General features: G+C 55.8%; 10 protein-coding genes across 10 annotated transcripts; 4 read left to right on the forward strand and 6 right to left on the reverse strand.

The window, feature by feature from the left end:
* Positions 1–51: 51 nt before the first annotated feature.
* VTJ04DRAFT_7345 (uncharacterized protein) lies at positions 52–977 on the reverse strand (the record flags this gene model as incomplete). The annotated part of the gene is made up of 2 exons (XM_069365662.1): positions 52–734; positions 803–977. 2 exons carry the CDS (start codon positions 975–977, stop codon positions 52–54), a joined length of 858 nt encoding a protein of 285 aa, XP_069216674.1.
* Positions 978–1,666: 689 nt separating this feature from the next.
* On the reverse strand, positions 1,667–1,894 carry VTJ04DRAFT_7346 (uncharacterized protein; the record flags this gene model as incomplete). The annotated part of the gene is made up of 1 exon (XM_069365663.1): positions 1,667–1,894. One exon carries the CDS (start codon positions 1,892–1,894, stop codon positions 1,667–1,669), a length of 228 nt encoding a protein of 75 aa, XP_069216675.1.
* Positions 1,895–1,920: 26 nt separating this feature from the next.
* VTJ04DRAFT_7347 (uncharacterized protein) lies at positions 1,921–4,175 on the reverse strand (the record flags this gene model as incomplete). Its single annotated transcript, XM_069365664.1, has 3 exons — positions 1,921–2,235; positions 2,297–3,524; positions 3,577–4,175. 3 exons carry the CDS (start codon positions 4,173–4,175, stop codon positions 1,921–1,923), a joined length of 2,142 nt encoding a protein of 713 aa, XP_069216676.1.
* A 1,846-nt stretch (positions 4,176–6,021) lies between these two features.
* Positions 6,022–7,731, reverse strand: VTJ04DRAFT_7348 (uncharacterized protein; the record flags this gene model as incomplete). Its single annotated transcript, XM_069365665.1, has 8 exons — positions 6,022–6,058; positions 6,119–6,538; positions 6,630–6,805; positions 6,882–6,919; positions 6,997–7,149; positions 7,275–7,360; positions 7,454–7,494; positions 7,615–7,731. 8 exons carry the CDS (start codon positions 7,729–7,731, stop codon positions 6,022–6,024), a joined length of 1,068 nt encoding a protein of 355 aa, XP_069216677.1.
* Positions 7,732–9,138: 1,407 nt separating this feature from the next.
* VTJ04DRAFT_7349 (uncharacterized protein) lies at positions 9,139–10,253 on the reverse strand (the record flags this gene model as incomplete). Its single annotated transcript, XM_069365666.1, has 3 exons — positions 9,139–9,326; positions 9,400–10,069; positions 10,137–10,253. 3 exons carry the CDS (start codon positions 10,251–10,253, stop codon positions 9,139–9,141), a joined length of 975 nt encoding a protein of 324 aa, XP_069216678.1.
* A 1,027-nt stretch (positions 10,254–11,280) lies between these two features.
* VTJ04DRAFT_7350 (uncharacterized protein) lies at positions 11,281–12,114 on the forward strand (the record flags this gene model as incomplete). The annotated part of the gene is made up of 1 exon (XM_069365668.1): positions 11,281–12,114. One exon carries the CDS (start codon positions 11,281–11,283, stop codon positions 12,112–12,114), a length of 834 nt encoding a protein of 277 aa, XP_069216679.1.
* A 597-nt stretch (positions 12,115–12,711) lies between these two features.
* Positions 12,712–16,694, forward strand: VTJ04DRAFT_7351 (uncharacterized protein; the record flags this gene model as incomplete). Its single annotated transcript, XM_069365669.1, has 5 exons — positions 12,712–12,723; positions 12,792–13,094; positions 13,147–13,508; positions 13,565–15,748; positions 15,809–16,694. The coding sequence occupies 5 exons, from the start codon at positions 12,712–12,714 to the stop codon at positions 16,692–16,694; spliced, it is 3,747 nt and encodes a 1,248-aa protein (XP_069216680.1).
* Positions 16,695–17,340: 646 nt separating this feature from the next.
* VTJ04DRAFT_7352 (uncharacterized protein) lies at positions 17,341–17,553 on the forward strand (the record flags this gene model as incomplete). The annotated part of the gene is made up of 1 exon (XM_069365670.1): positions 17,341–17,553. One exon carries the CDS (start codon positions 17,341–17,343, stop codon positions 17,551–17,553), a length of 213 nt encoding a protein of 70 aa, XP_069216681.1.
* Positions 17,554–17,558: 5 nt separating this feature from the next.
* VTJ04DRAFT_7353 (uncharacterized protein) lies at positions 17,559–19,655 on the reverse strand (the record flags this gene model as incomplete). The annotated part of the gene is made up of 1 exon (XM_069365671.1): positions 17,559–19,655. One exon carries the CDS (start codon positions 19,653–19,655, stop codon positions 17,559–17,561), a length of 2,097 nt encoding a protein of 698 aa, XP_069216682.1.
* Positions 19,656–20,413: 758 nt separating this feature from the next.
* Positions 20,414–20,788, forward strand: VTJ04DRAFT_7354 (uncharacterized protein; the record flags this gene model as incomplete). Its single annotated transcript, XM_069365672.1, has 1 exon — positions 20,414–20,788. One exon carries the CDS (start codon positions 20,414–20,416, stop codon positions 20,786–20,788), a length of 375 nt encoding a protein of 124 aa, XP_069216683.1.
* Positions 20,789–20,821: the final 33 nt, after the last annotated feature.

The raw sequence follows: 20,821 nt of genomic DNA on the forward strand, positions 1-20,821 counted from the left end.
AGAAGAAAAGAAAATACAGGGACAGTTAACAAGACTATAAAGGTTTTAGGTTCAAGCGGGTAACCTCCCCTCCTCCCTAACCTCCTTAACCCCAGGCCAAACCATCCACGCAACCATCACCACCACCTTAATCCCCGCAGCCGCCCACAACGGCGCCGCCACACCCAATGGCTCCCTTACCAACCACCCACCCGCAAACGCTCCGAGCAGCAGCGCCAACGGCGCCGCCGCACGCCTGTTCCTGTCCGGGTTCTTGCCAATCCCCCATACCGCTCCCTCCTCCTTCGAAAACGTCGGCAGCAGCCCCGCAAACAGCGCCGGATCCGAGAATAGGTCGCAGTACACGCTCGTCAACACCACGCTCGTCAGAGCGGGATACTTGAGGGCGCGGCTGGCGACGGCTTGGCCGGCGGATTGGAAGGCGATGAGGGCGATGGGGAGGAGGATGTCCCAGGCGAGGCGGTCGTCGACGGCGGCGAAGAGGTTGCTGGTGTGGTTGCTAGCGGATGAAGAGGATGAGGCGCGAGTGACCATCGCGGCGGCGGCAGCGGTCAAGAGGAATTGTGCCAGGCAGGAGGTGACCAGGACCCATCGTCGCGCGGGAGAGAAGTGCCGGTGGAAGCGGCTAAAGACAAATGCGCCGAGGCAGAAGGATAGGAGAGATGTCAGGGATTTGATCCAGCGTGTTGAGCCTCCGGGGACGGAGAGGCCGAGGCCAATGTAGACCGTGTTTCCTGGATGGGTGAAGAGAGTCAGGTTTGGCACTTGGTTATGCCAGCGTTGGAGAAGCCTGCAGACGTACCCGTTTGCATCGAGACGAACGACCCCCATACAGATGTCGACGCGCTGTCGAGCATGCCGGTGATGAAGTAGCACAGGATGAGCAGCAGGTCTGCCCATTCGCGGGAGATATCAGTTGTGAAGTGCCGCCGGGCACATGACGGGCGAGCAGGTGTTGGCGACTTGGGTGGTATCATCGGGGATCGCTTTTGAGGATTTGGCCAAAAGACAGCGTTGGCTCTACGGTTGGAATTGGATCACACATTCTCGTCCAACGCGAAGAGCGTCATGATGTCTCTCATCTTATACTATTTCTTGGGGGAGGCCAGCGATCGGCGATCGTCCCCGATGCCTTAGTTGAGCCCACCAGCGGCTCGGTGAGATGCAATCTTTTCCCAGATATCCGCCGAGATCCGATCCGATGTGCTTAGACACTAAAAGGTGAGTTGCCTGCCGAAATCTTCAGGAATATCACCCATCAAGTCTCCTTCGTCCTCCAACACACTCCCTTCCGAGCTGCAGGCACATATACACCACCAACACCTTCTCCCAACATGTCATTCCCTCATCTACAGAGCAGCATAATGATGAATGTGGCTTGCAACTCCGGGAAGAAGCGGTTATCGGTGCCATCCATCAACGGCATTCTCCTCCGCCATAACACCCCCGGTGATGCCGGGGCTTGGCGTTCCAATCCCGCGCCGAGGTGATGATGCCATCGGCGATGTGGGGCCGGGAAGGCGGAGCGATGGCGGGTTGGTGATGGGGGCACACATTATGGCATGGAAGTGGCTGCAACACAGCCGATCATCGGCAAGGCACCAAATAAACGCCGTGAGATCAACATGGAACGCTTGTATGACATAAGCAAAAGTGACCAGAAGCGTTATGCATTCCGAAGAGCGAAAAACAGAGACCGACCAGACCGAGACCAACCCGCCCAAGAAACCCAAGGCCCACAACGCCAGGCACACCAAGGTAGTATATACACACCCTGCTTACCCAAGTCCCAGACCACTGCACATGTAGATGTCACCCTCCCGCAAACCGATATGCACGCCCTCTTGATAACGCCCCATCCCGAAGACCGTAACCCGAACCATGAAGGCTTCATCTCAACCCCAACAGCCAATCTCACCCTTACAGGTAATGCATCATCTGCTGTGGCGCGCCGGGACGCTTCTTCTCGATGACGAGAATCGTCTCGATGAACTCGCGGTCGAGGGTCGGGCTCTTCTTGCGGGCAGCCAGCAGCTGCGCCGTCTTGAGCACATTCTTGATTTGCCGGCCGTTGAGCTCGAGCGTCGCCAGCTCGGCAATGTCCTGGTCCGTGAGCGAGCTCTTGATGCTCGAGCCGCGCAGGAAGTTGGTCCAGATGGTTTTGCGCGCAGCCGTGTTGAGGTCCGGGTACTCGATGCTGACGTGGATGCGGGACTGGAAGGCCGCGTCGATGTCCTGAAGTGAGACCGTTAGCATCACGTTTTGTATCTTTGCATGTCTGGGTTCATCGGCTTACCTCGACTCGGTTGGTGGTCATGAACATGATACCCTCGTAGTACTCCAGCGTCCGGAGGAAGATGGAAACAATCTTGTTGCGCTCGAGCTCGTGCGTGCTACGCGCCTCCAGGAACACATCGCACTCGTCGAGCAGGAGGATGGCATTCCACCGGGCCACCAGCTCCAGAATCGACTGCAGCTCGCGCTCCACCTCCCACGGGTCTGAGCCCAGGTCGCCCGAGCTCAGCATGTGCAGCGGCACCTTCAGGTTCTCGGCGACCGCCTCGGCCGTGAGCGTCTTGCCCACGCCCGGCGGGCCCGAGAGCAAGCAGATGATGCCCTTGCCTTTCCCCTGGATGACGTCGTCAAAGTTGTTGCCCTTGAGCTGCGACTCGGAGAAGGACAGGATCAGTTCCTTCTGGTCAGGCGGCAGCACCAGCCGGTCGAAGGCGTTGCTGTTCCACTGGACCTCGGAGATCTGCTCGACGAAAAAGTCGAGCCACTTCTTGAACTTGAGCGAGTACCCCCGGGTGCGGGCGCGCGCGAGCATGCGGTAGTGTGGCGGCAGGACGAACTTGTCGTCGGGGATGCCGTTCTCCTCCTTGTACTTGGTGAAGCGGTCCTGGTCCTTGGCGTTCCACTCGTTGAGGTAGCGCACGCGCCACGGCGAGAAGCGGTTGAAGCTGTCAATATCGACAATGATGCGGCCCGAGATCTCAATATCCACCTCGTTGCCCTCGCGGTCCCAAGTGATGGCCCGGCCCGAGTACTGCTTGTAGTGGTGGCCGGCGAGCTGCTCGAAGATGGCGCCGCGCGCGATCAGCTTGGCTGCCATCTCATCCCTCTTCTCGTGGAACTGCAGCGGGTACGCGCGCAGCCGGGTGATCTTCTTGGTGCCGATGAACTCGGGGATGTCGATGATCTCGGTGTAGCGGCCAAACTCCTTGCCGCTGTAATCGACGCAGTCGCAGCGCACGCGCAGGAACTTTCCGCAGTTGTTGGCCATGTACTCGGTCTCGACCACCTCGAAGGCGCTGAGCGGGCCGTTCTGCGACGCCAGGATGACGCCGCCCGGCTGGAAGATCATCCACAGGTCCTTGAATGTGACAACGCCGATCTTTACGTAGTCCTGGAACTGCTGGACGTCGGCGCCAACCTCGTACTTGAGGATGTCGACCAGCACCTTCATGTCGTTGCGCGTCTTCTCGTCGAGGTCGGGCTTGTCAAGGTAGCCGACAAATGCTTCCCTGCGAAAGGTTAGGATGCGGTGACCATGGGATATTTAAGCAAAATCCGTACCATCGGTGCACAAAAGGCTTGAAAGGAGCCTCGAACTCGAGGCGCGACAGCTCGCAGGCGACGCCCGGGTAGTCAGCCATGATCTCAGCGAGGGCATGGCGGATCTGCGGCGACTGGATGACGATGCTATGGGCCTCGAGCTTCTTGCGGCTGTCCTGGCTCTTCTGGTTGCGAACGAGCACGGCGTACTTGGCCGTCTCCTCGTTCTCTGCCGCCTCCTCGACGTCATCGGGATACTTGTCGACCCAGGTCCAGTTGCCGTCGTCGTCACTGGGGCCCTTGTAGATGTTCTTGGCCTCGCTGACGGAGCCGACGATAATCTTCTTCTCGCCCTCCTCTTCCTTCTTCTCATCGTCGTCCTTCTTCTCGTCATCATCCTTCTTGTCCTCGTCCTTCTCTTCGTCGGTCTTGGCGCCGTCTTTCTTCTCCTCCTCCTTCTTGTCCTCGGCCTTCTCATCCTTGATCACCTTCTCCTTGTCCTTCTGTTCGGGCTTGGAGTCGGTAGCAAGGGAGGTGCCCGAGGCAGTGGACTCGCTGTCAGGAAGCTTCCCCTTCCCGGCCTTGCGGGAGCGGAACTTCAACGGCCAGCAGCGGGGCATTTCGGCTGTTTCGGATTTGCTAGTCGATGTCCCTGTGTGCGTTGTTCGCATAAACTGGGTGTGTGTTGACTATCGTGTCAATGTGGAAAACGGGGAACAAAACAACAGAACGGTCAGGACATCAGAAGAGAACACCCAGTCTGCCGTTTGTTTGAACGAGAAATACGATCTGGAGAGCATGACCGTCAGGATCGGGCGCTGGGGATTTTATGTCATTTTTACGGCGGACGACGATGCATGTCAGCGTTCTCAGTCAGCCGCCCCCTTGAACGCCTCCCAACCGTCTGTCGTTGTGGTGTTGCATGGTGGCCCTGCATCTCTGCAGGCAACAAAGCAGGCATCAACTGGGCATCTACTGGTTTGGGACGCCCAGCTGAATCTCGCAATCCCCGCTGCTTCGGCTAGGTGACTCACAGCCTTACGGCGTCCCGTCCCAGACCTCACAGTCCAGGCCAGAAAGAAGATCGTTGCCAGATGCAGGCGGCTGCCTCACGCGGCCTCAAGCCGTCCTCTGGCGTCATCTCGCGCTTCTGGCGCATGGAGACAACTCTACGAATCTGCTGTTCCAATTCAGCGGAATATCGTTGCACTGGAACAAACGGCAACCTAACATCCCCCTGTGGCTGGCCCGTGTCAACCACCCGAAGGAGCTAAAAGAGGCCCGTGTCAGCCAGGGATCTGATGCTTGTGGCTTGCGAGGCAGATTGCGGGGAGAAATCACCCTCACGTCAACCCCAAATCTTGCCAAATCTTGATGAGTTTGGTCGCTTCGAGGACTCTGAAGTGTCCCATATTGCCCCGCATCAACGGCAACTCATGGATCACATCAACATGACGGAATTGGAGTCATACGGCGTGGATTGGCACTTCAGGCGGCCGAACCAGAAGGGGATAGCTTGACGAAGGGACCCAAGCTGAGACCTAAGATCTGTCTTGGTGGATCGCAGAGAAAACCGGCTTTGCGCCGGCGCACCTGGCCAGAGCCAAGCTTTTCCCCAAGCCACTGGGCGCTTGGCGTCGTCCTCAATTTCGTCCTCTTTCATCCTAGCCCATGCCCTTCAGTTTGGGGAAACGCAAAGATCACATCACCAGAGCCTCAGCTTGAATCCTCTCGCCTCAATCACCTCAACAACCTACATCTTTGGACGGTCACCTGCCAGCCTCGTGCTCTTCTCCGCCGATTCGGATGCGTACTTACCGATTTCTTCCGGCCTTGGTACAACACAAGAGCCGCCACGTCGCGAACTGCTTTGTACGGCGGCATGCATGTAACCAGCTGGTTTTACTGGTCTCTGTTCTCTCGGAGCATCTCACCTCAGCTCCCATCCGCAGGTTCTTGCATATGCGTGCTGACCTATGCCATGACGAGAAACCAACACGACCTTCTCTGAACTTCATAGTTGTTCGGGTTGGGCGTTGTCCTGCTAAACACGGGGGACCTGGGTACCAAGTAGACAATAAACATCTCGTCAGTGAGATCTACTCGTCGTCCAACGATTGACCCACGAAATGTCATGGAAAAGTGATCAGGAAGGGTGACACATCAAGCCCGAGTATCATCAGCATCGGGGACTTGCTCGGACTGTTGGGGTGCCTGAGTATACACTACCTAGGTAGGTATTTCATCAAGATTATCAGAGATATCAACATGATCTGAGGACGCCACGCCGTTACAAGATCCAGAAAACACATAACGGGATGACATGACAATGACAAGAAGCAGCATGCCACCACTCCGACGTTCATACATACGAGTGCATCCTAAATCACCATGGCCGCCTCCACCCCAAGAGTCGCGCCGACGAGGGGGAATGTTACCAGTTCCCCCCACGGAAACAATCGCCGCCTACTTCGCTGCCGGTTTCTGACCGTAGACGACATGGCTGTTTGTAAACCGTCAGCAATCCACCCCGTCACAACACCCCCACGATGACATCACTTACTAATCATACTGCACGTGAATCTTGGGATTCTTCATCTCCTGGCGAACCTGTGCCAGCAGCACGAGCAACTCTTCCTGACTCCAGCCCTCTATGGTACAGAACAGGCGGAGCGAGAAGCCCTCGAGGCCGCTGAGCATCTGGGCGAGGTTGTACTGGCCGAGCTTCTTGAGCTCAGGATCCTTGGGCCAGCTGCCGATGGGCAGGCGGAACCTGTGGTGCTCGACGTTCTCGAACCCAGCGTCTCTCACCCATTTCTCCAGCGACCTGCCGGGGCGCGGGTCGCGCCCGATCTTGTTGCAAATCTCAACGAGCTTCGTGATCCACTGGTACATGGCCGAGTCCTCCGGGAGCGTGCCGTCCTCGGAGTAGTACTGGACATCAAAGTCTTGGAACTCGACCCAACCGCCGGGGGCGAGGTTGCTACAGAGAGAGAGAGAGTCAGCTTGCTAGCGGACCAAGGGAGCTAAAAGTTGAGAGCCTGCGGAAAGGTCAGGCGAGCAGAAGGACGTACTCGTAGGCGTTTCGGACGAGCTTCGGCCAGTCCTGGATGCAGGCCAGCATGTAGCGGCAAAAGATAAAGTCGAACGGTGCCGAGTAGACCCACGGTTCTTCAACATCATCGACCTCGAACTTGACGTTGGGCGGAACCCACGGTGGCTGAATGGGACTCAGATCATTACCCAAGACCTATTCCCGACTTTCAATGTTAGAAACTGCGCGTCGTCCCGAAACATGATGCGGATTTCTCGGGAGATCTGCCGACCTGTGCTTGCGGATACTCATCACCAAAGGACATGGTCCCTGTTGGCCACTTTCGTCAGCTGTGGTTGACGCAGGAAATTGGGAGACCCAGCGCAGAAACAGATGCAAAAACGTACAAATGCCGGTGCCGGTGCCAATGTCCAAAACGCGGTGCACGTTGTCCGGGTCGATCGGAGCCAGGAACAGCTTGTCGCCAATAAGCTTCGTCAGGACCAAGTGCATGAGATCAAGACGGTCCTGTTCAAGGTCGTCGTTGGGCAGAGGATAGACTGCATGACGGGATTCACACAAGGCAGGTCAGTCTCCCACCACTGCACATCTACTAGAGGTAGAATCGACATTCACCCGTGCTGCCGCTGCCGCTGCCGCCGGATGAACAACAATGGGGGCGTACCTCCGCTCCGGAAGGCATGGTACCGCCGACCGTGCTCGATCGGGTAGTTGACAACGCTGGAAGTGATGGATGCGGTGAGGGAGGACCTGGACCAGGGTTAGCAAGTGAAAAATCGCACATGTATAAGAGCATCAAATCAACAGTATATGTATGGTCGGGGACCGCCGGGTGCAACTTACATGTCGTCCACATTGATGGCCGAGTCGCCATCATCGCCGTCCTATATTCGGGGAAAAGGTAACGAGATCAGCTCCATGAACTTCCCACAACGCCGGGATGAAGCCCAAGAGAGGTTTAAAACACAACATAACTATGAAACAACACCCGGGAAACCACTGACATTGTCCACCTCAATGGGCCTTTCCTCGGCCGGCACCTCCACGGCCGGGGCTGGGGACGCCGGGGCTGGGGACGCCGGGGTTGGCGATTTGCTTCCTCCGGCGGCGGTTGCGCTCATGATACTTGCTGTTGTGGGTGTTTCGATGCGCGGATGTTCAAGCTCGAGTGTCCAACCGTCAAAGACGACGTTGACCAGAATACCGGTAACTTAACCCGGGACAGATAGAAGCTAACAAAGACACGACGGATCCTCCCGGGGCAGGCAGCGGGGCCAACAAAAAAGAAAGGGATTTTAAAGACAACCAAGAGGCTGGTTTGGAGAAACCCACGCGGAACCGCATGCTTCTCGAGTGGGGGACCCGGTTCCCCGGATGGTGTGAGCATGCAGCCGAAAGGGAAAGGAAACATCCTGCCCTGGCACACAGCTAGGACAGTATGGACAGGGCCAAGGCACAGGTGGCTGGCCTGCATCAAGTTCCCAATATTGGTCACGCATGGCCGAGGCCAGCCACAAAAGTTCTTGAATATACCAAGTTGGTTAAGTGAGACTCGAGGTCTGCAGATGCTGGTTTTCGGGGCTGACCTCGGGAGAACAAGTTCTCGCTTTTGGTCAGAAAATTCCCCTAAACACACAATCCATCTTGAAATCCGGCTGGATGGCACTGAACGATGCAGAGTCCCATTTGCGGGTTAAAGCCAACAACCCTTACAATGGAACTTTGAGATATAAGTGATGATTCTTACGATTGGCTGTGTAAATGTCCTGCTGCGCTCCACGTATGTATGTACATGCATCCGTTACCTCACCTTAGTGTATGTACGTATGTTCCGAGCCTTGTCGGCATGATGGCCGCATGTCAACACTAGTTCGCTGCACCTACTTACCGGGGAAGTTCTTCCCGGCCCCGGTCAACAACATGGCATTGGGCAAATTACGGAAGCAGAGCACGGGGCCCCTATCCCCCACCGACAACGACAAACCATCATTCATAAAGTTATGGGTTTAGCCTGTTTCCTGGGTCCCTATACATTTGTCCGGGCGACAAACGACGGTCACAGCCCTTTGGATGTTCCGCTGTTCTTGAAAGCCCTGAGCGCAAAAGTGAGTTTTTTTTTTCGTGTTGTAGCTCACACGAGTGCTACACCTTGCGTCTGAACATCGACCCCGCAGCTTCTGCAAGAGAATCATAGCCCATCGCTGCATCACGACGTTCCAAATCCTTTCCCTGCTTCTCTGGCGAGTCGGAATCGGTTCCGGATGGACGGCAACTCGGATAGGTCACCTGCTTGCAGCAGTTGAAAGACCAACAAGCCAATGGAACCTCGAACACAAGGCACAGTACGCGTAAGATGGCCGATATCTCGAAGATAATTACCTCCACAAGAAAAATCATCATAGATGCATTGCAGAATGCTGCGAGTGCGATAAATACGGTTCTGCAACCTGGTTCCAGCTAATAAGCTTAGATTCTTTCTGGTGATGGTTGCATGGTTGCATATCGGAGAGTCAACCTTTCCACCCCTTCTACGGGTCCTTGGCCGGGTCGGGCCGCGGGCAGTCTGCTCCCAGCGACTTCTTGAGGGACGAACAAAGATTTGATGATGCGGTGGGTGGTTTGTCACACCAACCGGCGAGGAAGTGCATACAGATGGTATGCTCATTAATATCGGCGCCGATAATAATTACGGCGAGAGTGCCACCAACTGTATGTGCTGTGGTCTTGAGGGAAGAGTTAGTCAACCGTCTCGCGGATACCAATTACGATGCCCCACTGGCAAAACTCACCTCGCCGCGTGCTGATACCGAGCTGGTCCGCGACATTGACATAACCTTCTTCGTTGCGCTCCCCGTCCTTCACAACGTCCTTGACTATATCCCCATCATCCTCCCAAACGCTCCGGCAATACGGGCAGGTCACCCCGCTGGCGCCGTAGTCCCTCATCTTCATTGCCCTCCATGTCTCGAAGCATCCCTTGTGGATATTCTGCCCACAAGTCGCGCGGCACCAAACCACGGCCTCGGTGCCTTTCCCATCCGCCTCCATCTCGCAGAAGCAGATCGGACAGTCCCCCCCGACCGGCTTCCGTTTGCCGTCCGCCTCCGCTTCGTTCTCGATCGGCGGCGCGCCGTCGAGTATCTCGCGCAGCTCCGAGCTCAGCAGCGCGAGCTGGTAGACCAGGTCGCGCCGCGCGCGTAGCACCTTCGCCAGCACCCAGACGAGGTGCTTACACTGGTTCCCCTTGCGCGCATGTGGGCAGTCGCACGAGGGCAACCTCGAGATGGTCACCGTGTAGACGTTGCCCGTGGACCCCGTCAGCTCGATTTTTTCTTCAGGGCAGTCGGGCGTGCCGACGCGCGTGCGCGACAGGACGTAGAAGCGCTGGGTAGTGGCGCGCAGGTAGATGTCTTCGAAGGCTTGGGGGGGCCTAGGTCTCGAGCGGAGCGTCGTCGCCTCCTACAGAAAGAGGCACGTCCGCCTGAGGCACAGCTGGGCTAGGATGGCTGGTGTTGCCGGATTGGACGTCGTATCCATCATCGCGCTCGACATTCTTCCGCTTCCTGCTTTTTGAACCTGATGTTGCGGTGGGATTCGCCCCAGAGTCCGGGCTCGGGATAGCAACCTTCTTGGGTTTGGGCATTTTCGGCGGTTTAGCGATCTCTGATCTCAGCAACCGCCGTTGTGATATTGTAGACACTCGAGACAACGAAGCATCAGAGCTTCTGTCTTTTATACCTTGGATGGATGACAGGCTGAAGAACCATTTCCATTTCGTGACATGATGCCAGGCAGACACGGCTTCAGCGCGAAATCACGTGACAAGACACCCCTGAGTGCGCTGACGTCTCGACGTCACTTACCTAGGCATCAACCTGGCTCAACCACACACTCGCCTCACCCTTACCTAACCGAAACTGCTCACATATTTTGGCCTGTATTCGGTTGCTCATCCTGACAGCTCTGTATAATTTTATGCAGTTGATTGCAGTTGATTGACCCCCTTCTCCCCCCAATAGTCCTAGCTAGGGCTCCTCGTAGTCTTAAGGGAGATATGAGAATGATGAATCAGCTTGGGGTCGTCGACGATGAGCTGTTGAAACAAGGACCACTAATACTCACTCACCTCAGTGCTCTTCATGAGGATTCAGAACATAGCGGGCACATCTGAATATGGACCACAATGACTTGGCACATAGGACAGTTAGTACCTCTGGTCCGGAAAGACACAGTTCGGTAATAAAGCATCCGCGGAGAAGCCTCCGATCCCCCGCGTTTGGATTCGAGGGACCGTGGTTCTGAATAGGTTGATGGTGGTCAGCAATTGTTGTTAATACGAGAGACGAGAGATATTAGCCGGCTACTCTCTGCGTTTCCCGGACCGAATAAACCGAAATAATGGAGCACAATCTTCAGCCCTACGACGCGAACGTCGTGATGGGTATGCAATGCGGGCGAGTCGGCATCTCATGCACCGCACGTGGTCCAGTTAGCAACTTAACTGTGGGGTTGGAGTATACAAGACTTATAGACCACACATTCAACCACTTTGCCCAAGAACATGGATGAGATCGAGTCTCTCCAAAACTCTCAACCCCCAATATAAAGGTCTACGCCAGGTGCCTTGCAGTCTTTCCAGTCCTTTTCTCTTGATTCACACATCAAGCATCATGCATCCCCACCACGCCGCCACCCTTACCAACTCGGTTGCCTATTTCTCCGCCAACCCCGATGTCCAGGCCATTCTTCTCAGCGGCTCCATCGCACACGGCTTTGAAACCGCCTCCTCCGACGTCGACCTGCTGATTGTTCTCACCGATGCCGCACACGCCAAGCTGCGCGATGCTGGCGAGCGAATGACTTTTGTCAGCCACGACCTCGCGGCGTACGAGGGTGGTTATGTCGACGCCAAGTACGTCAGTCTGGCGTTTTTACGAGAGGTTGCAGCAAGGGGAAGCGAGCCGGCAAGGTGGGCTTTGGAGGGAGCGAGGGTGGTGTTTTGTCGGGGCGACGTGGACGAGGGCGGCAAGGGAGAGGGCAAGTCAAGGTTGAGAGAGGAGTTGGAAAAGGTGCTTTGCGAAGCGGTACGGTATCCTGTGGAAGGAAGGACGGAAAGGATCATGCGATTTCGCGCGCAGCTGGATGCGTGGAAGTGGTTCAGCGAGGAAGGGCGGAAGAAGGACAACGGATACCTGCTGGGGCTGGCGGTCAGGAAGTTGATTTTGTTCGGAGGCCGGCTGGTGTTGGCACACAATGAGGTCTTGTACCCGTTCCATAAATGGTTTTTGAAGGTGCTGGCTGGGGTGAAAGAAAAGCCAGATGGATTGATGGATGCCATTTCGAGGCTGCTGGAGGACCCATCCGAGGCCAACGTCAACGGGTTTTATGACATGATCAAGGGGTTCCAGGAGTGGGAAGAAACACCCAACGGCTGGGGGGCGCAATTCATGTTGGACAACGAGTTGACCTGGATGAGTGGTCACACACCGGTCGATGATCTGTAAGGTTTGCGGTCTTCAGGTGTAAGACTCAAGCCGGAGTTGTTTCAAAGGTTGTATGGAGTCAACAACTCAGAGAAACGCCCACGGCAAACGGTGTCAGCCAGGCTTCTGTTTGCTCCGGCAGATAACAGAAAAAGACGGACACATGCAGGGATTGTTTGTGGTTTGTCAATCTTGTCCCTCCGGTGCAAAGAAACAGCAGGGTCGCTCTTACCCTCACCTCAGTCCTAATAGGTTACCCAAGGCATCATCTCCGGGTGCCTTGTTTCCCCCTCCGTCCAGACACATTTTTCCTTGAGGCCCGCCATACCACTCAACCCGCGTCAGGCGAAACAAGAAAAATCGTCAACAGAAAACCCACTCCAATTGCCTCAGATTGCTCGTTGGGCAATTCTCTGGGCGGCCTCGCGTCTATAAACCTTCCCCATTGTTTTCTGTCTGTTCCCACCAACTGTTTTTCTTTCCGTCTCACACGACACAAGACCCATTGTTGTTGAGGTTTGTCAGTCACATACAGATCAATCTTCCAGAGGACCTCAGTGTTTCTTGAATCAGTCACCGAGTTGCTGAGCCGATTGAAGCAACCCCCGACTCGTCATCATGGTGCCCCAGGTACGTTCTTAAGAGTTCCCATATGGATGTTATTTCTAACTATCGATTCATCACCGTTGTTCTTTCAGGCGACTTCCTGGGATATTGTTCGACAGCACGTCTACTTCCGACCCAAGGAAGGCAACACTTGGGAATCAAAGCCCGAGTTTCCCACGTTCGACGAAATCCTAGCCAAGGAGGAGGACCTACCCAAGCTCCCGGAGAACCCAATCAATGAACCGTGGCCCTCAAAGAGCCAGTATCTTACCGCTCAATATGAGATTCTCCGCCGTGAAGCTACAGAAGGTCTCCGCGCCTCTGTGAGAAGCTATGTCGACCACCGTCGCCGAGAACCCATGATGGACACTGATGACACCAACATCTACACCAAAGTAAGACCCCAAAAGGGCCTGATCTACTCTTCGGGACTAACTGTTTCTCCAGGTGTACATCAGGGAATATCTCATGACAGCCATTGGTCCGCTTGTCAGGATCTCCTTCTCCGTCGAACGTGCCAGATACAAGATCCAATGGCTGCTCTCGAAGCGTCTCCAGCCCGGCAAGCTTGTGGCGTTGTCCCCCAAAAGTGACAACTTCAAAACCATCTGCAAGCTTGCCATCGTCATGCAGCGTCCCTACAAGGGTGCCTTGGATCAGGACCCTCCGACCGTTGATCTTATGTGGGCGGATCCTGTAGATTCCGTGATCGACCCTGACCTCGAGATGGTCATGATCGAGTCGATGCGGGGATATTTTGAGTCGGCACGCCATGCGATGATCGGCCTGCAACATGCTGCCAGGACCGAGTGAGTACCACAAACTTTCATCAGTGGTAAAGAGTTAACTCACACACTACGACCAGTTCTCCCCTTGACAAGTACCTTACCGGCCAGCACAATACAGATGACCACCCGGAGTTTCTGAAGCAAAGTCCACTCATGGATCTCTCCGGGCTTGTGAGCGAGATCAGCCCGGGTACAGAGGGGCTTGAGGACAAGCTACGGGCGTTCGATATCGTCAACGACTCCTTGCCAAATCTGGAAGGCCAGAGCCCTACGGATGAGTCCCAACTTCGCGGTCTTCACCGGATCGTCTCAAAGGAATTGGCCATCGTTCAGGGCCCACCAGGTACCGGCAAGACCTTCACATCTGTCGAGGCGATAAAGGTGATGGTCAGAAATCGACGGAGGCGCCGCGATCCTCCCATCATCGTGGCTGCGCAGACGAATCATGCATTGGACCAACTCCTGGTACATTGCCTGCATGCCGACATCAAGATCCTCCGCCTCGGAGGAAGAACCAAGAGCGAAGAGGTCAAGCCTCACACTATCTATGAACAGCGACAAAATTGTGGGGCGCTTCCCAGCGACAGCAAAATGAGACCGATCCGCATCCAGATGAAAGAGATAATTGCGAAGGTTGTGGAGTTGAGGGATTCCGTGTTTGGCGACAGCTTGCTGAACCCTGATCTCCTTTTGGAGCACGGCATTATCACGGGGGCCCAACACCAGTCCCTCATTGACGACTCGATGGAGTCCGCCCAAGAGATCGAAGAGTTGGGACCTTTTGCCTTATGGCTGGGCAACAGTCGCATCCCCGCCACGCTGCGCGTCGACCGACATGTGACACAACCTGAGCGTTCCGAGGCCGAGGCCCGAAGAAACCTCCCAGAGTTTGAGTGGGATGATGACGAGGCCATCGAGGACATGGATGTCGAAGATGAGAATGAGCTCTTTCGCGCAACTCACATCGAGTTCAAGCACACCTGGACTGGCAAGGATCCTGCAGGATACACCTCATGGGATCGAATCGTTCAACGCGCTCTTCGGAACGATGATTTGTTTAGGATTCCAGAAAATCTCCGTGGCGCCGTTTATCAATACTTCCAGTCCAAGATGCTGGAAGTCGTCAGACCCAGGTTCATTGAATTGCTCACGAAATATGTCAAGTTGTGCAAAGAACGCCAGGCTAACCGGTTCCACGCCAACGTTGAACTTGTCAAGCTTCAATGCTACGATATCATCGGGTGCACGACGACTGGACTGAGCAAGTATCGAGGGTGTCTCGCCGCCATGCAGCCAGTGTCCCTCCTCATCGAAGAGGCGGCGGAAACACGTGAGGCGAACATCGTTTCGGCTCTGTATCCCACACTGCAGCAGCTAATTCTTGTTGGTGACCATAAACAACTGGCGCCGAAATGCGACATCATCCATCTCGGAGATCCGCCTTACAATCTCAACATCTCGTTGTTCGAAAGAATGGTGAACCTGGGGAACCAGGTCGTCATGCTCAACAAGCAACGCCGCATGAAGCCCGAGCTTCGTGAGATTGTGATGCCGTTTTACGAAGGCCTCGAGGACCATCCTTCTGTCACCGACCCTGAGAACCGTCCGGATGTTCCCGGAATGGGTGGCCGGAATTGCTGGTTGTTCCATCACACTTGGCCGGAAGATATGAATTCTGAGTTCAGCAAGTTCAACGAGATGGAGGCGGAGATGATTGCCAACTTCTTTGCCTACCTTGTGGCAAACGGAACTGAGTCTCAGCGCATTACCGTGTTGACCTTCTACAAGGGACAGCGCAAGGTGTTGTTGAACAAACTGAACCGCCATCCGTCCATTCCTGGCCTTCAATTCAATGTCTGCACCGTCGACTCCTTCCAAGGCGAAGAAAACGATGTCATCCTTCTCTCGATGGTCAGGAGTCCCCAGCTGGACAGGCCGTTCGCGGTTGGGTTTCTGGAGGATCCCCGTCGTGCTACTGTTGCCATTAGCCGTGCCCGCCGGGGTTTTTATGTTTTCGGCAACGTCGAGAATGTTCTGAGCGCTCATGAGGCCTCCAAGGAACTCTGGAGGAAGATCTGCGAAGGATTCGCAAACCAGGGCATGTTTGGCAGCATCGCCGGGATGCCGATTGTGTGCCAAAACCATGGAAAGGAGACTTGGATTCGAGAGATTGGGGACTGGGATGGAAATGCCGGTGGGTGTGATCAACCCTGTGGAAGGTGGCGTCACTGCGGCCATCCTTGCCAGATCAACTGTCATCCGTAAGTGAAGCATTCACCGTTTACAGTCTATTGAGTTGATGATACTGACGGGGAAAATAGAATGCCTCATGAGATGCTTCCGTGCGACCAACCGTGTCGGAGCGCGCTCCCCTGTGGTCACGGCTGCCAAAGGAACTGCGGACAGTTGTGCTCGTGCGACTGCGAAGCCTTCCGACAGCAAGGTCAAGCCACCCAACCCCAGACTAACCACGCTCTTACCCTTGTGGAAAGGATGATAGGGATGGGACTGGACGCGGACGAGAGCTTGGTCGCATCGATGTCCCAGGGAAAGACCTCCGAACAAACCCTGGGGCCCACAAGCCAGCGTGGCCAAAGCAAGCAAGGCGGCGCGCATCACAATATCAACGGGGGTTCTGCAAAGAGTCGGAAGGAAAATGGGACAAAGCTGACAACTGGCGGGGCAGCCAAGTGGCGTGAAACGGTCAGGATGAACGACTTCCTCGAAGCACAGATCGCGAGGCCCGCCATCCGCTCCTCTCCAACCGTTATCGAAGACATCTACCGGCCGACGACGATACTGGACAACGGCTGCCGGGTCAATGGCGGTAACAGGATCGTGCAAAAGATTACGATTCACGCATCGTCATACAGCCAGGTCGCTGCTGCCGGACACGCAGCTGCGACTCAGCCGGCCGACCCGCCTCAAACTGCCGCGAAGTTCATCGGAGAGGTCGACCTCCTCTCATTTGAGCTTGCTCCCTCAACCGCAACTCCGACGATGGCCCAAGGACCTTTCAAGCCACGGCTGCTGGATGATGAGGCTCCAGGGAGTTCTGGCCTGCCCACGCCGCTGGTTCCCTCTCCTCTTGGGAGCGTGAGTGTCGGAGCGAACCCGGAACTGCATTTTGCTCAGGAACAGGAACAACAGCGTCGTCACTACGAGACCGAAGATGAGGGAGATGAGGACTTGCTGATTCAGCTTTGAGCTGGAAATGTCGATTGTCTGGTATCGATGGTTATCCCGCATTGGCGGTGGAAGAGTTCGTTGCCTTCTGTTAGGTGTGTTGTTTGCGTACCCATGTCGCTTGTCATGTATGGAATTTTTTTGTCTGTATGAGAGGGTATGACCCGAGGTTCCTCTGGTTACGGAGGATTTGGCTTTGCGATTTTGCTGGTACTTGGCTGGGTCAAAAACCAGAGGAATGGTTGTTGCTGTGAGGCATATGAGGCTCTCTGGGAGAGGCATATCGGAGTAAAACCACGAATGAATGTCCTTCTATTTCTTATTACTCCGCATGGTCGGAGCTGTATGTACAAAAGCTCTGTGAGGATACTTGTGAACTGTTCAGTCACCATCGAGCCCATGATTTGCTGCGTGGACACCGGAGTGAATACCAGGTCCATTTGACTTAAATTGGGCCATGTTTCTCTCAAACTGATCAGGAACCAGAACACAGAACGCGGAAATTAGGCCAAACGCCAATGGATTCATCACGAAGGGTATTATACCAACCTCTCATCGCTCAAGTACCTGGTAAAGATGGAGAACACCAACCGGCCGACCGACACAAATCCTCCCAACCCTGTTCTCCCACCTCTGTGTACCGGGAGTTAACGACACCGACACGTGGATGAAGACCATCCCCCTTGTATGTAGCAGCCTCTTAACAACTCCCGACTTCCACAATGTATCACACGCACAACATTACCTACTCCACAACCTGAACCACCCATTATACTATCAGCACCCTCCTCACCAACACCGATTCCACGACGACTCCAAAAACCACGCCCACGCCTCCAAATACCCTACCCCACACCTCTCCCATTCGCGCAGCCGCTGAACCTCCTAAGGCTTCGCCACGGTAATTTCATACCCAATCATCACCTCGGTCGACGTGCCGTCCCAACCCCTAGTCCCCGCCGTGGATATCATGATGCGACAGGTCGGATCAATGTACAACTGACTAATCACACCCGCCCTCGGGGGTCCGGGGATGATGATGAAGGGCACCTTGCTATGCTTAAACGCCGACCCGTCCTTGAGATCGTACAGCCTGAGGATATCGTGCGACGCGCAGACGAGGTGGCGACCGTTGGGCATGGCGCGGACGCAGCTGACGGCGCCGGACCCGGCCGGGAACTTGAGCGTGCGCTCGGGCTGCCAGCTGCTGGTGGCCTTGTGGATGCTGAACTCCTCGACGGTGCCGTTGCGCCGGCCCGCGTAGACAAAGTTGCCGTCGGGCGACCAGCACGCTCCCATGCACCACGGCGGCACGCCGCGGCGGTTGTTGATGCGCGCGACGGGGTTGGGCACGCGCCGGTCCCAGATGCGGATGGTGCCGTCAATGGCGGCGGCGAGGAAGGTGCTGGCCGAGGTTTGCGTCGGTTCGTGGGCTGTCGGGGGCGCGGAGGAGGAGAGGACCATGGTGGGTGAGGCCGGGGGTTGTTGGGATTGGGCTGGTGGTTCAGAGGTGGATTGCTGGCCGCCGCTACTCGTTGGGTCTGTGGAAGTGGATGATGGTTGTTGTGGTTGTTGGGAGGCCTGGGCAGTCTGAGTCGCGTCGCCGGGCTCTGCGGACGTTCCTTGTACGGTCCCGCTGCTCCCGACGGTTTCACTGTTAGATCCATCGCCGCTACGGGCCGCCTCGGAGTGTTGCTTGTTAACGCCGTTTTGTGTGGATGATGGTGGTGGGTCGGTGGAAGATGGTGCGTCAAGATCCATCGCGGTCCCTGAAGCCATCTCGGCCTCGCCCATGGTGAAGTCACCACCATGATCCAAGCCATGATTGGTGGCATCATCTTGGAGCATGGCCCGGGAAAACTCGTCGTCCTCTTCCCCGAACGCTCCACCGCCACCAATGGTGTCATTGTCACCAAAGAGAGACCCGCCAGTACTGCCAAACAAGGACTCGTCCCCTGGCGACCGGGGACCGCCGTCATCATTGGCCCTTTCCTCATTGCCAGAGGTGAAGAAGCTATTCACCTTAGGCTTCGACTCTGCGAAGAAAGTCTCGCTCTTGGGCTGCACTACACCAGCCTCAGCAGGGATCGGTGCGCCGCTGGCCGGGCGCAGCTCGATGGCCGAAATCTGACCGCCACTGCCCTCAAACCGGCGGATGATATTCCCGTTGTTCAAGTCCCAATCCAGCACCGTCTTGTCCCAGCTCCCACTGAGGACGCTCTTTTCGTCTGGCGCCAGCTGCAGCACACTCACGGCATTCGTATGCCCGCCGGTTAGGCAGTGTATCCTCTTCCCCTCGTCATGGCGCACGCTCTGCAGGTTGATCCCTCCGCTCTCGAGGCCGCTCAAGAGCCACAAGGCTCCGCTGTGCACGGCAAGACTGTAAACGGGCGACAACACACGATCTTCTGGTCGGGCGTTCGGCGGGGCGGGCTCCTCGTTTTCCCAATAGCTCATGAGCACGCCGGCTTTGACAACGCTGTCGACGAAAGGGTGGCGCTGGGCCACGGTGAGCTGTTGCTTGCCATTGATCGTGCCCATGCCGTCGTATTTGCGGACATAGCCGTCCGAACCGCCAGTCAACCAGTAGCGCAGGTCAGGGGTGACGGCCAGGGCGTTGATGCTGGTGGCCTGGGGGGCGGCCATGGTGGGGACGATGTCATAGAGAACGGCATCGATGTATTCTTGCCGCAAAATGGGTCGCCATTTCGAGGCGCCAGGAGTTGTGGGCGCAGCAGATGCTCGCGCTGTTGTTTGGGATTCTGCCCCTGGTGCTTGGGAAGCTTCGAGCGGTTCGCCGTCTTCTGCCTCAGCTTCGGCCTCGGGCTCTCCTTCGGGTTCGTTGTCTGGCTCGTCCTGGTCGTCGGCATCCTCGTCTTCCTCCTCATTGTCCTCGTCGGCTTCGTTCTCGGCGTCGAGATCGTCGGCATCTTCCATGAGCTCGTCCTGCTCATTCTCGGAGCTAGCGTAGTCTTCATCCATGTTTGATAATGCTGCAATAGAAACGAATACGTGTGGTAGCCCAATGGATCACCGGGGAGCTATCTGGTAGCCAGGCTCAAGCAGCTGTTGGATGCGAAGTTGGATGTTGGAGGTTGGAACAAGATGGAACCAACGCGCCAAGGCTTAAGACGCGGCTGGTCTTAGACCCCCCAGGGGGCAGGACAGCCCCGCATTGGCCCATCCATCCCCAGACCACGGGCCCTGAGGGGCAGTTTGGGGTCCTGAAGTGGGGATCCCCAGATGGCCAAAAGATGGGGTTCGAACACCACCCAAGGTGAGATCATTCTCATGTCAACAAACCTGGAAGCCTACAAGTAGAGGAGATCTCTGATGAACAGGCTCGAGTCCAAAAACGGGACGAGGTCCCAGTCTGAAGCGTCACACATGCTAATTTTGGGCCAATTGTGAAATCCGGCTTTATCAGAATTTGCCATTGAACTATGGTTTGTTTGTCAATCATACTCGAAGCTCATCGTTTTCTTCCTGGCTGACAGGTGTGGTGGCCCCGTTGCCCAATGCCCGTTGGATCAAACCCACAAGGTCCGGCTCCGGATCTGGCCACCAGCCCCAGTATCATCCCAAAGAAAAACCATTGAGCCTAACATGTAGGCAGATCTAAAGAAGCCATCTCGCGGCCGCCATATGACTAAAAGTGCAGCGTGTATGGCCGACTTCATAACCCTCTATCATAAAATATAATTCAGCTCGTTGAGGGTAGAGCAGATAACCGCCTAAAAATGAGGGCTCTGGTAATCGAAACTCAACGCGTGGGCCTTTGTGCGTGGATCATATGCATAGCTGAACGCCGGAGAAACTCTTGCAGGAGGTCATCTTCCTTCTTTTGGGGGCTATGCTCAGGACACGATGGACAGGTGCAGCGCGCCTTCGAAGATTGGTCCTTGTCCACGGTGTTCAATTGCTGGCCCGAACAAGACGACTCCGAACCACGCCCAACAACAACAGAAGCCTTGGATGGGAGTTTCCCAATGCTCTTTGTCGCACCGTCGGTTAACGATTCTGGCTGCTCCGTTGCTGGAGGTGCAAGGGTAGACTCGGAACTTGGAGAGTTCGCCTCTCCGTTCAGCCCACGGCCGTTGCTTGCGGTGTCTTGAGGCAAATTGGTAGCAATGTTGTCGGACACATTG

The sequence above is a fragment of the Mycothermus thermophilus genome, assembly GCF_041956435.1.
Source record: "Mycothermus thermophilus strain CBS 625.91 unplaced genomic scaffold VTJ04scaffold_5, whole genome shotgun sequence".
NCBI lineage: Eukaryota > Fungi > Ascomycota > Sordariomycetes > Sordariales > Chaetomiaceae > Mycothermus > Mycothermus thermophilus.